The 17,637-nt window shown below is 39.3% G+C and overlaps 1 protein-coding gene across 1 annotated transcript; it reads left to right on the forward strand.

Moving 5' to 3' along the window:
- The first annotated feature begins 14,307 nt into the window (after nt 1-14,307).
- On the forward strand, nt 14,308-14,703 carry LOC119878832 (60S ribosomal protein L39). Its single transcript, XM_038589394.1, has one exon. It carries the CDS (start codon nt 14,347-14,349, stop codon nt 14,500-14,502), a length of 156 nt encoding a protein of 51 aa, XP_038445322.1. The 5' UTR covers nt 14,308-14,346; the 3' UTR covers nt 14,503-14,703.
- Nucleotides 14,704-17,637: the final 2,934 nt, after the last annotated feature.

Genomic DNA, 17,637 nt, shown 5'->3' on the forward strand with positions numbered 1-17,637 from the left:
CAAGCAGGGGAAGGGCAGACAGAGAGAAAGAATCCACAACCAGACTCCCCACTGATCATGGAGCCTGACATGATCTCAATCCCAGGACCCTGAGATCATGACCTGAGGTGAAACCAAGAGTCACTACTCTACTGACTGGGCCACTCAGACACCCCACTGCTTTCTATTTCTAATGTGGCTACTCAGTCCTGCTACCTCCTATCTGTGTGATGTTGGGCAAGTTAATTAATCCCTGTGTGCTTCAGTTTCCCCATCTGTAAAATGGGGAGAATAATAGGACTGACTTTGTAAGGTTGTTGTGAGCATTAATGACTTAAATTTCCCAAACAGTGCTTGGCTGATTTTTTTGTTACTTATTATTACTCACTGATGCCAGAGCGGTCCAGGCTCATTTCTTGCCACACTATGCTTTGTTCCTTTCTTGGAAGACTCTCCACTTTCTCTACACTCCTTTGGGTTCTGCATCCTCCAAAACAGCATGGCTTTTACAACTCCTGTGACTTTATTTCTTTTCTTTTCTTTTTTTTTTTTTTGTTTTCTCCAATTAAAAATTTATTATTGAAGTACAATTAACATACATTACTCAGTACCACAACAAGTGTACTCACCATCTGCTGTGACTTTCTTCATACTGTCATTGACTTTCTTGTCTTATTAGTTGTTACATTAGTGTGCATGCCTGAAGCATAGCTGGAAGTAGACTGTGAGTTCCTTAAAATAGAACCTGTGTCTTATTTATCTTTGTATTTTCCCTCCTGTCCAGTCGTCCATGGACCTAGCAGAGGTCCTGGTCAAATGGTGTTGCATAAATGCTTGTTAATTGAGTAATTAATTAATATACCTCCCTTGCCCCCTTACCAGGAATATGAAAGTTTTCCTCATTCTTTTATTATTTTTTTAATTTTTTAAATATTTTATTTACTTATTCATAGAGACACATACAGAGAAAGAGGCAGAGACACAGGCAGAGGGGAGAAGCAGGCTCCATGCAGAGAGCCCGATGTGGGACTCGATTCCAGGTCTCCAAGGATCATGCCCTGGACCGAACGTGGCACTAAACCGCTCAGCCACCCGGGCTGCCCTCCTCATTCTTTTAGACTCTTGAAAGGAAGTGGTCACTTTTCCTCTGGTCATTCTCAAGCCACCCTGATCTCCCCAGTATAGAATGGCTCCATCTCTTTCATTCCTATTGTTCTGCTGCCTCTCTCATGCTTTCAGAGTGGATGATGGTTGGATTTTTGTTGTTGTTGGTTTATTTGTTTGTTTTGTTTTTTTAGTACATGAATATTGAGATCAGCTATAATTCAAAGCCTTGAAAGAAGTGATCTGGTTCGTTAAATTCTAATTGCACTGATGGTAAGGCAAGATAGTTGCTTTAATTAAAGAAGGCCTCCCTCAGCTATGGTGGTCATGATGGTGGTAGGGAGCAGTGCTGTTGTTGCTGCTGAGAAGGAGAAGGATTTCTGTGGTGTGTTCAGAAGCACCAGTGCACACCCTCCGGCGGCCCAACCTTCACGTCTGCCAAGCATATAAAGTCTGTCATTACCCTTCTTTGGAACTTACCCAGAAGGGGAAACTTTCACCAGCTTTGGACTCTGCTCAAAGTTCAGAAAACATGTCTTCAGGGCAAATAAAATCCCCCAAAACAACTCACTTTGGAGGGGAAGGGTTTTGATTTCTTTTTAGCAAACTGGTTTTTAATAGGCCTTTGCAAAGACCCTTTCTAACACTGATATGGAAATTGCACCTCTAATGGTACTTTCTTTTGAATTAAACATGGTGTCTCTGAGTACTGATTTTGAAATACTGCTTGACATATAGGGGATGGCACCATAATGAGTTCTGAACCCTTAGTATGGATTCATGCTGAGATACTGGGGCTCCAGGATGCTGAAAGGAGAGGATATAAAGGATGCTGGGAAGCAACATGAAGGGCACCATGGGAAAATTCTGACAACTCTGCCAGTTTCCCCAAAGACAGCCCTGAGAGCAAGATCCAGGTGAGCTCTGCAGTGTCTCATCAGTATTGTTGTGTTGCATGCCCAGATCTCCTTTCAGGAGGGAAGGATTTGTTTCTCTCATCTGCTAGGAATGTGGCTGGCTTATGGCACTCAGCTGGAATTGTCCTTGCTGAGGAGAGATGCCCCATCCATGGACATGCCTCTTCCCACAGGCAGCTGGTGTCCAATGATTGAGCATGCATAGATATAAATGCTTGGCCTCATGACTCAATCTGGGGCAATTTGAAAGGGCCATATCAGTTGTAAGAGATGGGTAGGCTGAGGCCTTGTGACTGCATTGTGGCCCTCTGCTCCTCCCTGCTTCCTGCCCTTGTGCCATAGTGGTTGATACTCAAGAGCACTTTCCATGAAGTTTCCTTCACCCTAATCTTCATTTCAGAATCTGCTTCCTGGAAATCTGGCCTGCAACAGTGGTTCCCCCTTTTGGTAACCTGGCACGATTCTATATTGGCTTTTCTACAGTTCACTGCCAGACAGCTTTCAGGATCTGCTTCCCCTCTCTTCAACTGTTGCTCTTCATTCCCTGCATGGGCCACTCTGGCACAATTTCTGCAGCTTCACACTCTGTGAATTCTGTTTGTGTCTGCTTGTACCTAGTGAGTGCCTCTCACTTCACTCTCAGGTTGGACCTTCCTCATTTTCTTACCAAATCTTCCCAACATGCTTAATTTCAAGAACATTCTTTTTAGGGGTAATAATTTTTTTTTAAAGATTTTATTTATTTGTTCATGAGAGACACAGAGAAAGGCAGAGACATAGGCAGAGGGAGAAGCAGGCTCCCCTTGGAGAGCCCAATGGGTGACTCAATCCCAGGACCCCGGGATCATGACCTGAGGCAGATGCTCAAGCACTGAGCCACCTAGATGCCTCCTTTTGGGGTAATAATTAGTGCTGCTTCTTAAGGCTGGCTTCCAGAACTTTCTTGAACTTAATGATCCTATACAGCCGGTCATCAGGGAAGAATGGCAGAAACTGGGGGTGTCAGTGGGGACTCTGAAGTTTGTCAATCCTCTTCTCACTCTATAGGAAGCCTCCTCAACATCCCTGATGGGTAGCTGCACTTTGGTTGACTTGTTAAACAGGAACACTCACAATGTCTTCCAGTCTCCCTAGTCCTAAACCAACCACAAGCCCAACACCTTAGTTATCTGGTATTAATTCTGTACAAAGCAGCCTAGAGAGGTTAAATCAACTGATGAGAGCACTCAGGAAGCCACATGGTAGGAACACATTTTAAGAAAAAGCCAAACATAATGGAGTTTACTTATTTAAGAACAAGCGGGTAAGCTGAAAAATGCACATGTGCATCACAGGTAGCCTTGCAAATGAGGAACGATCCTCCAAAGGCCAGCTACAGCATCTTTTGCTTAAATCATAGGAGACCAGCAGCATATATGCTTATTCTTTAGACTTTAAGAGTTTCTTCAGACTCCCTGGCCACCTCTCCTAGTGTCTTTCCTCCCAGACAGGTAGGAAGTTCCTTTAGCTGTCCAATCAAAATCCTCTTGGTTCCTCCAACATCTGTCCTGAGTGAAGGGCAGGGAAGAGCTTGTCCTTCATTCCTCACAGACTTGCCTGAACTCGAACTGCCAGTCCTTCCTGGGAAAATGGCTTCTCTGGTGTGGTGCGTAAGTGTCCATAGCACCATTCCCCATGGCCAAGTGCCAAGTGACGAGAGTGTCGGGGCTTTTGAAATTGTCAGAGAAACTGATTTCCTTGTCAAGTCTTGTCCTGTACAGTTGGAGGGCCAAATTCTACTTTCGTGTTAGCTGCCACGCAGATCAAAGGCTGCTGACAAGGAGCTAAAGGGTTTGTGCCTGGTCTGCTTCAACCTTTCCTCAGTCCAGCATGGGGAATGCTCCTGGCTTTCGGCTTTCTTGAACTCTCTTATCGATCCTCCTTTGTGGACCAACAGATGAAGGGCCTGGGAAATAATTCCAAGGGCCATAACTCAGGGAGAGCATTCTTAAATTTGCAGCAGAAGGGAGGCCAGAGAAAAGGGAAGGCAAGGGCAGGGATGCACAGAGTCATCTGCTGCCTCAGAAAAATGCAAGCATATTAAAAGTCCATGATTTGGAGGCTGAGCTTTATTAGTAATGTCAGAGTAGGAACAGCGTGAGAAAGGATCTCACTGAAGAAGAGCTAGTCTTTCCATTACTCGTTTTTGGGTATTGTATGAAGGTAAGTCACAAAAGGTGATAACTTCTGAAACTCCTTCCTTTATCATGTTCATAAGATCATGAGGTGAGTGAGTGATGGAAAAGTTCAGGATATTAATAACCCCAGATATAGCAGAAGTCAAAGTTGGTTCCAAGAGGGAAGGGGGTTGGGCATGAGTGGGGGAAAAAAAATGGATAAAAAGAGTCAATTGTATGGTGATGGATGGTAACTAGCTTTTGGTGGTGTCGAATTATAATGTTGTCCACCTGACACTTACATGTTATATACCAATTTTACCTCTATTTAAAAAAAAAATGCCTTAAAACAAAAGGATTTAAGTAAAAAAAAAGTCAAGGGTAAGATGGGATGGGAGAGCATTGGAGCTTGTAAAAACCATCCAAGTGCCCCAGGAAGGAGCCACAGCAATAAACTGAGTGCGGAGCATGGAGAACGTGGTTTTGGAGTCAAGAGGATTTGTTGGCTTTTCATTTCTAGTGTTCTTTTTGGCCTTTTGGCTCAGTACTATTTGGCTCAGTACTATTTATGGTTGCCCTCTCCTCTATATCTACTTTTCCTCTCTAATACTCCCAATTTTTCTGACCAGAAGAAACCCCCCACATGCACTCCTCTATCCACAGGCAATCTGCCCTCCTCAGCAGAACCAGACAATGTAGATTCTCAGCCTTTACTTTGGAACTACATTTAGGCACCACTGGAGACACAAAAGTCTCAAATGGAAACAGAAAACGTCTCTAGCAGAGACTGAGTACTGATGTATTAGCCCAGAAAGCTTCCTTTTAATGTGGCCAGACTGTTGACAGCTCCAAGATTCCAAGGCCAGAGTCCTTCACTTCTCTAGATGGCCAGTTCTTCCTGTTCATTCTCAACTAATTCCTCTTTATAGCACTTATAGTAGCGAGCAACCATGGTCAATTTGGTTCTTGAGCTAGAGCAAGAGGTTGGATAGTAAATTTGCAAAGAGGGTGCCCTCACATAATCTACTTGGTTTCTACCTTTTAGGTAGCAAGGAATGAGAATCCAAATAGCAAGGTATTATCAAAAAATTTATCTGAGGGGCACCCGGGTGTCTGCCTTCCGCTCAAATCATGATCCTAGGGTTCTGGGATTAAGCCCTCCATTGGGCTCCCTGCTCAAGGGAAGAGCCTGCTTCTCCCTCTCCCTTCTGCCTGCAGCATCCCCTGCTTGTTCTCTCTCTTTTTCTCTCTCTTAGAAATGAATGAATGAATTTTTTTAAAAAAATTTATCTGAAACTATTAAGTTCCCAAGTTTAGGTAGCAAGGTTTACTCATACTTTTATTTATTTCCATAAAAGTGTGTCTCTGTTTATAGTCGGTTTCCTGAGGACAAATACCTTGTTTTTCTTTATTTCTGCCTGGCACAAAATATATGTCTAAATACTTGATAAATAAATCAAATTCTATTAAAGGGGTAGAAAACACTGTTTAGACATTGGGGTTGATTAGATAAGCTTGAACTCTGAAGTATGAAAAGTACACACACAAAAAAATATGACACAAAGTTCTCAATCCTGGCTGTTTGAATCATCCAGAGAAAACACACTGGTGTTCAGGCCCCACCCTAAACCAACTAAATCAAAATGGAGCTTTTGAAAGCTCCGAGATGATTCCAACAGGAATCCAAAGTTGAGAACTACTGATCTGCATAATTTACTGTCCTATTGGAAAGTCCCATGGTGTGCATGTCCCACCGGTGGTAAATTGAGCCTCTACCAGTTGACACATGTTAGAATCTTCCCACTCACAGACATTTGCTTATGTACATGGAGCCAGATAGGCAACACATAGGTTTGGTGAACCATGTGGGCCATTGAGAATGTCAATATAACTCGATTACTGTCTTCATTTCACAAGGATTTACTAAACCCAATAGAACGTTTATGAAGGGACCTAAGGCAAGATGCCTTGTTTCAGGAGAGAAACAAGCTAAGGCAGTACATGTGAATCTTTATGATGCAGTGCATAGCACTTACATGCCAAAGTGCATGGTAAGGTTAACCATGGTGGTAGGAATGCAGAGGAAGGGACGTGTTACACAAGGAGGTTGGTCTTGAGCTGGACTTCTGAGGATGAGTAGGATTTGAAGAGGTAGAAGGCAAGGAAGAGAACACTTCTCATTCCAGGTACTAGTAGCATAGAGCTTGATAGTGATGGATTTTTCTGACACCCCCAGCCTTTGAGGGGTATCTAGTTCTCAGATCTTCTTGGTGCCAGGTGAGCGTCTGACAGGGATGGCAACATCTCTCAGATTTCCTTCCCCTGGTCCTCTTATCAGCTCCCCCTACTCTCACTCTGGGTTTTTCCACATCTGGTTCAGAAACAGCCTTTTGACCCGCCCCAGTTCCCTTGATTAGTGATAGAGCTGGACTCCTAGGCCTTATGGTCTGCTTGGTTCTTCCCTCTCTTGTCTTTCCTCTCAGCATTTCTGAGAGTGTTAAGTGAAGGACATTCTCTATCATGTGTGGCTCCTAGACCTCTCTCTAGCTGGGATAGGTAACCCTGCTCTTCCCTGGATCAGCTATACTCCAGATTCTAAAGTGTTGTTTCAGAGCAATGAAGAAGGTGGTAGTTGTCTGATCTTATAAGAGAGCCTGCCAACCTTCTTCACATCATGGAACAAATAAGAAAGATAATAATATTCACATAGTAAATGGAGTTACCTGCTGTCTGCTGTCTTGCAGAGGTGACCAGACCTGAGGCCTGAGGGGATCAATATCTACCCAGAACTGAGCTTCTTCATGCCATAGGGAAAGCTCTGCCCCCAAAGAACTGTGGTCGGCTTATGCTCCAACCTCTGCCAACCTTCAGACCAGTGGAACTGTTCTCATTATTTCCCCAAACTTGAAAAAAAAAAAAAAGAGGGAGATTTGATTTTATTTTTTAAAGCTATTACTTATTTATTTGAGAGAGAGAGCATGAGCATGGGGCAGAGGGAGAAGCAGGCAGGTGGAGCTAGATCCTAGGACCCTGGAATCATGACCTGACCCAAAGGCAGAGGTTTAACCAACTGAACCTCCCAAGCTCCCTGAAAAAAAAAAAGAGCGAAATGTTAAAAAAGACTTTAAAGCTAAAGATGAGATGTTTTGGCTTTAAAAACTAGGTTCTGATTACTTGGTAGGACACAGAGAACTGGTTTGGACTTGAGCAAAAATGTATCTTTTGTCACAGTTCTTGGAAAAGATAAAAATCCTAAAGGTACTAACCAGTGTTGCTTCTCCCAGTTGAGGCAGGGCTCTCTTCTTGCCATTTGATATGTTTCTTGGTCATTTTCAGCTGGACTCTCATCAGCCGTGTGGAACTGTGATCTAGAAGCAGATTTCCAAACTTTAATGGGATCTTATCAGCTCCCAGTCCCAATGCTTCAAGCAGCAGCATTGGAGGCAAGGTCCCAATGCTGCTGCTTGAAGGTTCCATCAGAAGGGAAAACAATGTTCAGGGGTACGTAAGGAAGTCTACAGGGATTCAAGCAGGAATCTAGTATAAGTGCCCAAGATAAAATAGTAAAATGTCTCAACAGGTGGACAGAATGTACCAATAGGTGAGGGAGAAAGGCAGAAAACAAGTTTAGAAATTTGATGTCCAGACAGAAGGGTGGGTAATCGGCACTGTCAGACTCCTGAGTCTCTAAGGCTAAAAATTAGGAGGGGCTGGATACCAGAACTACCTCTTCTCTCCAACACTGCTGCTATGCTGGGCAGGACATGGTAGGTAGGGATTCCCAAGCCAAACTGGAGAATCAGATCACCAGGAAGTGTGGATGGACCAAGCCAGGGAGAGAAAGACAAGGCTAGAGTTGGAGAGGAGAAGAACTAATGCCAGTGAATGGCCAAAAGTAATATGTACCCTTCAAAGTCAGGGATTGTGTCCTGTTTATCTCTGTGTTCCTATACCTAACACAAGGCTGCCTAGCACAAGGTTGAATTATTATTCCTTTAAATGAATGAATGAACATAGGGCTGAACCAAAAGTCATAAAGATCAAATGGCTCAAGCTAGAGCCTAGGGCTGGAGGGGCTGAGGAATCAAATCAGGCTGGCTTACTGTCTTCAATGCCCATGAAGTTATCTGGAAACACACCAGGCTAGTGACAAGCAGAGCATTACAGTCTAGAAAGAGCCAAGGCATGGGGGCAAATGACAGCAACAACAATACCGCCTTACAGTTCTGTAGTGTGTTCAGGTTCACAAAGGGTACTCACATACCTTATCGGGTGCATCTGATCTGTGCAACAACCTCCTGAGGATATCTAAGAATGGTGTGCTCCCTGTCCTCAGACCACACTTTTCTTCCTTGAGTGCCAATCAGATGGAGTGGAAGCCAGTGCACGGCTTACACATGCGGAGAGGGGAATCAGCCAACAGATGAAACCTTGGTTCCATTCAAAGTCAGCTGTTCAAGGAGCCCTGGTGGAAGACGGACCAGGAAGCCAGAACAAATATTAAACTGTCATGTTGAAACCCTGTGTTGGTGTGGCTGTTGCCATTGTGGTGGGCAGCTGTGAGAGCTAAATATTTACAATTTCTAATTGTTCCCACTAAACTGCCGGATGCCCTCATTCTACTGTAAGTTAGATATTTATTTGTTTGTTCCTTTGTTTATGCACTCGTTCTTTGATTTACTTACTTTCTTATTTCTAAAATGTATTCATTAGTGTGGAAAAGGGGTTGGGGGAGGGGAGAAGGCAAACAGAAGTTGAGTGAAGATTCTCTTCCATCTCAGAGAAAGGAAATAAAACCACAGATGGAAAGTAAAGGTAGAGAAAGTGCTGACTGACTTCTAGATCTTTTACTCACAGTTGTATTTTTTTAAACCTTCTATATTTTGGAATCATTTTAGATTTACCAAAACATTGCAAAGATATTCGAGAGAGTTCCCGTATATCAACCACCCAGCTTCCCCTAATGTTAGCATCTTACTTACCTACCTATGACACATTTGTCAAAACTAAGAAACTAACGTTGGCACGACACTATTAACTAAACTCCACAGTTTAGGTAGTATCACCAACTTCCGCACTACCGTCCTTTTTCTGTTTCAGGATCCAACCCGCGACCCCACATTACATTAATCATCTGATCTTAGTTTCCTTTAATCTGTGTCAGTTTCTTAGTCTTTTCTTATTTTTTTATGACCTTGACAGTTTTAAAGAGTGATATTTTGTAGAATGTCTCTCAATTTGTGTTTATCTGATATTTTCTCATGATTAGACTGAGGTTATGGCTTGGGGGAAGATACCATGAAAGTGAAGTACCCTTTCACTACATCATACTGGGGGATATGTGCTATCAATATGACTTATTACTAGTGATATTAACCTTGATCAGAGATTAAGGGAGTGTCTTCCTAGGGAGTTAGTAACTTTTTTTCTGTAGGGTTATTGTTTTTCTCTTCCTATGTTTTCTTCTTTGGAAACAAGTCACCCAGTCTAGCCAAAGCTCACAGGGAGAGGAATTAAGCTCTGCCTGAGACATGGATTCTACACATATTCTCTTCTAAGGAGATGTGTCCCTTCTCTCCCCTTATTTATTCCATGATTTACTTATATCAGTGTGCTAGTTTCTTGGGATTGCCTTCACAAATCACCATAAACAAGGAGGCTTTAAAAAATAGAAATTTGTTCTTTCACAATATGGAACAGAAGTCTGAAACCAAGGTGTCCGTGGTATTGATGGCTTCTGGAAGCTCTGGGGGAAAGCGGAATTCCATTATTCTCTCCTGGCTTCTGGTGGTTGCTGGCAATGCTTGGTGTTTCTTGGCTTGTAGTGGTATTGCTCCAGTCTCTGCTTCCATGTTCATATCATCTTCTTCTCTTTGTCATTTCCTCTTCTTATAAGGACAGCAGTCACTAGATTTAAGGCCCATGCTAAATTCAGAATCAATAGTGAAAGGGGAAAGGAGAGAAAATGAGTGGGAAATATCAGTGAGGGAGACAGAACATGAGAGACTCCTAACTCTGGGAAATGAACAAGGGGTAGTGGAAAGGGAGGTAGGCGGGGGGTTGGGGTGACTGGGTGATGGGCACTGAGGGAGGAACTTGACAGGATGAGCACTGGGTGATATGCCATATGTTGGCAAATCAAACTCCAATAAAAATAATAATAATAAAATAAAATAAAAAAAATCAGAATGATTTTTTAATAAAGTTCTATAACTAATTACATCCGCAAAGATCTTTCCAAATAAATTCATATTGCAAGATTCTGGCAGATGTGAATTTTGAGGGGACACAATTCAACCCAGTACAGTCAGTATGGACTCATGGATATTTACCTTATTCTTTATATTAGAATCTATTTTTTCACTTCTCTGTGTAATTATTTGTTTATTTCCTCAAATTGTTCTAGCTGTGGCCACTGAGAGCTCCTTTGGTTAGCATCAGTATCTTCTTGACATATCTGCATCTTTCTTTTTCTTTCCTTCTCTTTTCTTTTCTCAATCTCTGTCTATCTCTGTCCCTTTCTCTCTGTGTGTGTTTTGGTGCTTCCTTACTTCCCGATACTAAAGGTTGCACCAGGCTCATCTCGTATTTTCCCTGTTCCAGGCATAAAATCACCCATTTTCCAAGAAAGCCCTGATTTCTTTTATTGGAGAATATTATTTAGAAATAAGAATCCAAGTGCTAGGTGTTTTTGGTGCTACCAGAGTGTCACTGCTTCTGGGCTCTCTCTGCATACAGTTAGGAAATGTATGCATGTGTGCTCGTCTGTGTATACACACATATCTATTTCTGTGCCTGTAGATCTATATACATATTAAAATAAATGAGTTCTTACTGATACCTGACTCATCAACTCTAATCAGCACCCTGTACCCTAGCCTTCTCTCCAGCCAGCTTGTAACTTCTGTCTTGAACAGTGAGAAATTTGACTCCCATTATCCATAATTTATACTTATTTTGTTCAACCCTAATATATACATAAAGTAGTTTCAGAATTGCTAACCACTACCTCTGTGAGAAACAAAATTTCCAACAAGAATATAGTGGTTGGTTTGTTTTTTTTTTATAGTTCCTTTTGTCTCTAGCCTTTTAGTTTCCACTTAAAACACCATTTCCAAAGTTACTTAGGTCAGCTTCCTTTTCCCCTACTCCCCTTCAGTGAGGTTATGTCAATACATTCATAATACAGGTAGATTCATTTTTCAAATTCTGCATTCCATTCTAGGATCCCCCAACAATATGCTTGGGTTTTTTTTTTTTTTTATATATAGACTTTGTTTTTTAGAGCAGTTTCAGGTTCACAGCAAAATCAAGTAGAAGATATGAGATTTCCCATAAACTCCCTTCCCCCTGTGTGCATAGCCTCCCCACTATCAACATCCCCTACCAGAGTTGTATAGTTGTTATAATTGATGAATCTACATTGATCCATTAAAACCACCCAAAGTCCAAAGTTTACATTTGGGTTCACTTTTGGTATTCTACATTCTATGGGTTAGGACAAATGCATAGACATTTATTCATTGTTATAGTATCATACAGAGTATTTTCACTGCCCTAAAATCCCTCCGTGTTCTATTCATCCCATCTTCCCCTTCCTTAGCACCTTGCAACCACTGATCTTTTTACTATTTCTGTAGTTTTGCCTTTTCCAGAACTCCATAGTTGGAATCATACAATACGTTGCCTTTTCAAATCGGCCAAGTTTCCTTCATGTCTTTTCATGGCTTGATAGTTCATTTCTTCTTAGTGCTTGAGTAATAGTCCATTGTCTAGATAGACCACCATTTCTTTATCCCTTTATCTACTGAAGGACATCTTGGTTGCTCTCAAGTTTTAGCAATTAGGAATAAAGCTGCTATAAACATTGTGTACAGTATTTTGTGTGGATATGAGTTTTCAAGTCCTTTGCGTAATGACAAATTGTGTGATTGCTGGATTGTATCATAGAAAAACTGTGTTTAAAAAACTATGTTTAATTTTTTAAGAAAATTTTTAAGCTGCCTTCCAAAGTGGCTATACCATTTTGCATTTTCACCAGCAATGAATGAGAGATTCCTATTGCTCAATCCTCTCATCAGAATTTGATGTTGCGGGGATCCCTGGGTGGCTCAGCGGTTTCGCCCCTGCCTTTGGCCCAGGGCGTGATCCTGGAGTCCTGGGATCGAGTCCCACGTCGGGCTCCTTGCATGGAGCCTGCTTCTCCCTCTGCCTGTGTCTCTGTCTCTCTCTCTCTCTCTCTCTTTCTATGTCTATCATAAATAAACAAAAATAAATCGTTAAAAAAATTTAAAAAAAAAAGAATTTGATGTTGCCAGTGTTTGGGATTTGGGCCAGTGTTTAGGTATATAATGATATCTCGCTGTTCGGATTTAGATTACTCTGATGACACATGATGTAGAACGGATTTTCATGTACTTATTTGTCATCTGAAAGCCCTCTTTAGTGGGGTATCTGTTAAATCTTTGGCCCATTTTTAAAATTTATTTATGACCCATTTTTTTTCTTATTGTGGAGTTTTAAGGGTTTTTTCTTTAATATTTTAGATAATTGTCTTTTATCCTATGTGTCTTTGTAAATATTTTCTCCCAGTCTGTGGCTTGTCTTTTCATTCTCTCATCTCACAGAACAAAAACTTTTTATTTTAATGAAGTCTAGCTTATTAGTCGATTGTTTTGCAGATGATGCCTGTGATGGTGTATCTAAAAATAAATCACCAAACCCAAGGTAATCTAGATTCTCTCCTATTTAACCTTCTAGGAGTTTTATAGTTTTGCATTTTATATTTAGTTTTGTGATCCATTTTGAGTTAACTACTATGAAAAATGTAAGGTCTGGGTCTAGATTTGTTTTCGCATGTGGATGTACCATTGCTCTAGCACCATTTGTTGAAAAGACTATCTTTTCTCCATTTAATTGCCTTTGCTCCTTTGTCAAATATTGGTTGACTATATTTATGTGGGTCTATTTCTGGGCTCTCTATTTTCTTTCATTGATCTATTTTCCTATTCGTTTGCTAATACCATACTGTCTTGATTACTGTAGCTTTATAATAAGTCTTGAAGTTGGGTAATGTTTGTCCTTCAACTCTATTTTTCTACTTCAATATTGTGTTTGCTATTCTGAATTTTAGCCTCTCCATATAGACTTTAGAATCAGTTTGTTGATGTCCACAAGGTAATTGCTGGGATTTTGATTGATATTGCATTGAATCAATAGGTCAAGTTGGGAAAAATTGACATTTTGGCAATATTGAATCTTCCTATTTCTGAACATGGAATATCTCCATTTAGCTCTTTGATTTCTTTTATCAAATCTTAGTAGTTTTCTTCACAGAGATCTTCTACATATTTTATTAGAATTATACCTAAGTATTGTAAATGGTATGCTGTTTTTAATTTCAAATTCCACTTTTCATTGCTGCTGTATAGGAAAGTGATGGACTTTTGTATATTAACCTGTAATCTATAATACTGTTCTAGTGGCTTATTAGTTCTAGGATTTTTTTGTAGATTATTTTCTACATTTTCTACATAGATGATCATGTTACCTGGAAACAAAGGTAGTTTTATTTCTTTCCTCCCAATCTGTATACCTTTTATTTCCTTTTCTTGTTTTATTGCATTGCCTAAGACTTCCAGTATGATGTTGAAAAGCAGTGGTGAGAGGGATGTCCTTGCCTTGTTCTCAGTCTTCGTGGGAAAACTTTGAGTTTCTCATCATTAAGTATGATGTTATTTGTAGGTTTTTTTGTAGATATTCTTTTAAAGTTAAGGAAGTTCCCCTCTACACCCAATTTACTGAGATTTTTTTTCTTTATCATCAATGAGTGTTGAATTCTGTCAATGTGTTTTCTGTATTTACTGATATGATCAAGTTAATTTTCTTCCTTAGCCTGTTGATGTAATGGATTACATTACTGATTATCAAGTGTTAAACTGACCTTGCATACCTAAAGTAGATCCCACATGGTCATAGTGTACAAATCTTTTCATACATCCTTAGATTTGATTTGCCAATATTTTGTTGACAGCCTTTGCATCTGTGTTTATGAGAAATACTAGTCTTCAGTTTTCTTGTAATAGCTATGTCTGGATTTGGATTGGGGTAATGCTGGCCTCATAAAATTAGTTAGAAAGTACTCCCTCGTCCGCCGCCATCCTGGTTGCGTGTGGTTGACTGTGATCGCCATGTCTTCTCACAAGACTTTCAGAATCAAGCGATTCCTGGCCAAGAAACAAAAGCAGAATCGTCCTATTCCCCAGTGGATTCGGATGAAAACTGGTAATAAAATCAGGTACAATTCCAAGAGGAGACACTGGAGAAGAACCAAACTGGGTCTGTGAGGAAGCATCGCACATCATGAAATAGCAAACATAATTGGCACACATATTTAAGCCACATGGAGATCACATGTTCCTATCTTATCAATATGGAAACATCCTTCCTACCTGGCCAATAGACATGTCTTATCAAGAGAATGATTTTCTCTGTTACTATGCCTCTATACCAGTAGGTTGGTTCAGTAATAAATGTGAGACCTTTCAGCTGAAAAAAAAAAAAAAAAAAAAAAAAAAAAAAAGAAAGTACTCCCTCTGCATCTATCTTCTGAAGGAAATTATGGACAATTGGTATAATTTCTTCCTTCAATGTTTGATAGAATTCACCAGTGACTCCATCTGGGCCATGTTTTCTATTTTGGAAAATTATTAGTTATTGATTCAATTTCTTTAATAGACATTAAGCTATTCATATTGTCCTTTACTTCTTATTGTGAGTTTTGGCAGAGTGAGTCTTTCAAGAAATTGGTCCATTTCATCTAGGTCATCAGATTTGTGGGCATAATTTTTAATATTATTCCTTTATTATCCTTTTAATGAGACCTGTAGTGATGTCTCCTTTTCTACTTCTGATATTAATCATTTGAGTCTTCTCTATTTTTTTTTTAGTTAGCCAGGCTGGAAGCTTATCAATTTTATTGATCTCAAAACACCAACTTTTGGTTTTGTTAGTTTTCTCTATTGATTTCTTGTTTTCAATTTCATCGATTTCTGCTTTAGTTTTGTTTTGTTTTTTTTTTTTTTTTTTCCTTCTGCTTACTTAGGATTTAATTCACTTGTCTTTTCCTAATTTCCTAAGGTGGAAGTTTAGATGATTGATTTTAGGTATCTCTCCTTTTCAAATATTTGTATTTAATCCTATAAATTTCCTTCTAAGCACTGTTTTTGTTGCATCCAAAAATTTCAGTATGTTGTGTTTTCATTTTTATGTTGTTCAAAATATTTTTAACTTTCTCTTGAGATATCTCCTTTGATTCATGTTATCTAAAAATGTGTTGTTTAATCTCCATGTATTTGGAGATTCTCCACTTATCCTTCTATTGTTTCTTTCTAGTTCAATTCATTATGCTATGAGAGGAAATCTGTGTGGTTTCTATTCTTTTAAATTTATTGAGGTGTGTTTTATGGACAAGAATATGGTCTATCATGGTGAGTGTTCCATGTGAGCTTGAGAATGTGTATTCAGTTATTGTTGAATGAGATATTCTGTAGAGGTCCATTGTATCCAGTTGATTAACAGTGCTGTTGGATTCAACTATATTCTTACTGATTTTCTGTCCTCTAGATCTGCCCATTTCTGAGAGAGAGGTGCTCAAGTCTCCAACTCTGATAGTAAACTTACCTATTTCTCCTTACAATCTATGAGTTTTTTGGCTTCAGGTATTTTAATGCTCTATTGTTAGGTAATTTTAGGAATTGTTATGTATTCTTAGAAAATTGACCCCTTTCTCATTATGTAATTTTCCTCCTTATTGCTGATAACTTTCCTTGCTCTGAAATCTGCTCTGTCTGAAATTAATATAGCTACTCCTGCTTTCTTTTGGTTAGTGTTAGCAAGGTATATCTTTCTCCCTCTATTTACTTTTAATCTATATGCGTCTTTAAGATGGGTTTCTTGTAGACAATGTATATTTGAGTCTTGCTTTTTTATCCATCCTGACAATCTCTTTTAATTGGTGTGTTTTGCCCACTGACATTCAACATAATTATTGATATAGTAGGATTGTTATCTACCATAGTTATTACTGTTTTCTATTTGTTATCCTTGTTCTTTGTCCCTGTTTTTGTTTTCCACTCTTTTTCTGCTTGTGTGATTTAAATTGAGCATTTTATGTAATTCCATTTTATCTCTATTCTTAGCATATGCTTTGGCGCTGTTTATTTTTATTTTTTATTTAAATTTCAGTTAGTTAACATACAATGTAATATTAGTTTCAGGTGTACAATTTGGTGATTCAAGACTTACATACATCACCTGGTGCTCATCACCTATTTAACCCATCCCTATTTAACCCATCCCTCGACCCACCTCCCCTTTGGTTAACCATCATTTTGTTTTCTATGGTTAAGAGTCTATTTTTTGGTTTTCCTCTCTCTTTTTTCCCACTATGTTTTTTTGTTTTGTTTCTTAAATTATACATATTAGTAAAATCATATGGTTTGTCTTTCTCCAACTTATTTTCCTTAGCATAATACTTTCTAGCTCCAATCATCTCCTAGTATATGCTTTCTAAACTTTTTTTAGTGGTTGCCCTAGATTTTGCATATACATTTACAACTAATTCAAGCTTGTTTTTAGATAACACTATACCACTTCACAGGCAACGTGAGTATCTTATAACAACAAAATAATTCTAATTCCTAGATCTCTTTTCTGGTATATTTCTATCATTCGTTTTACTTATACATAAGCATAGATATGCATAAGTATACATAAGCAAATACATTGTTACTATTATTTTGTTGTTATTATAATTTTATTTTTTAAGATTTTATTTATTTATTTGAGAGAGAGAGAGATAGCAAGAGAGAGCAGAGCAGGGTGAGAGGCAGAGGGAAAAAGGAAAAGCAGGCTCCCCACTGAGCAGAAAGCCCCACACAGGGATCAACCCAGGACCCAGGATCACTGGTGCCCCTGTTATTATAATTTTAAGTAAACTTTTATCTTAGATAAATTAAGAAATAAGAAAAATACAATTTTTAATTTTATCTGCACTAATTCTTTCTCTAATGCTCTTCCTTTCTTTATGTAGATCTGAGTTTCTAACCTATATCATTTCCCTTCTCTCTGAAGAACTTCTAACATTTCTTACAAGGCAGATGAACTTACAAACATTTCTTCTACTAGTACCAAGTCCCCTCAATTCTGTTTCTCTGAGGAAGTCTTTCTTTTTCTTTCAGTTTCCTTCAGGATAATTTTGCAAGGTACAGAATTGTAGGTTGTTGTTTTTTTTCTCTCAACATTTTAAATATCTAATTCCACTCTCTACTTGCTTGCATTCTTTTTTATCTTTGATCCTCCATGGATAAGGTGTTTGTTGTTTATTTTTTTTTCTGACTTCCTCCAGTGCTTCCCCCCCACCCCCTTATCTATAATTTTCTGTAGTTTGCATTTGATATGCCTGGGTTTAGTTACTTTGG

Source organism: Canis lupus, unplaced genomic scaffold, assembly GCF_011100685.1.
Source record: "Canis lupus familiaris isolate Mischka breed German Shepherd unplaced genomic scaffold, alternate assembly UU_Cfam_GSD_1.0 chrUn_S1955H2154, whole genome shotgun sequence".
Lineage (NCBI taxonomy): Eukaryota > Metazoa > Chordata > Mammalia > Carnivora > Canidae > Canis > Canis lupus.

Coding starts and splice junctions, on each gene's coding strand:
- LOC119878832 (XM_038589394.1), top strand. CDS start 14,347: ATGTCTTCTCACAAGACTTTCAGAATCAAGCGATTCCTGGCCAAGAAA.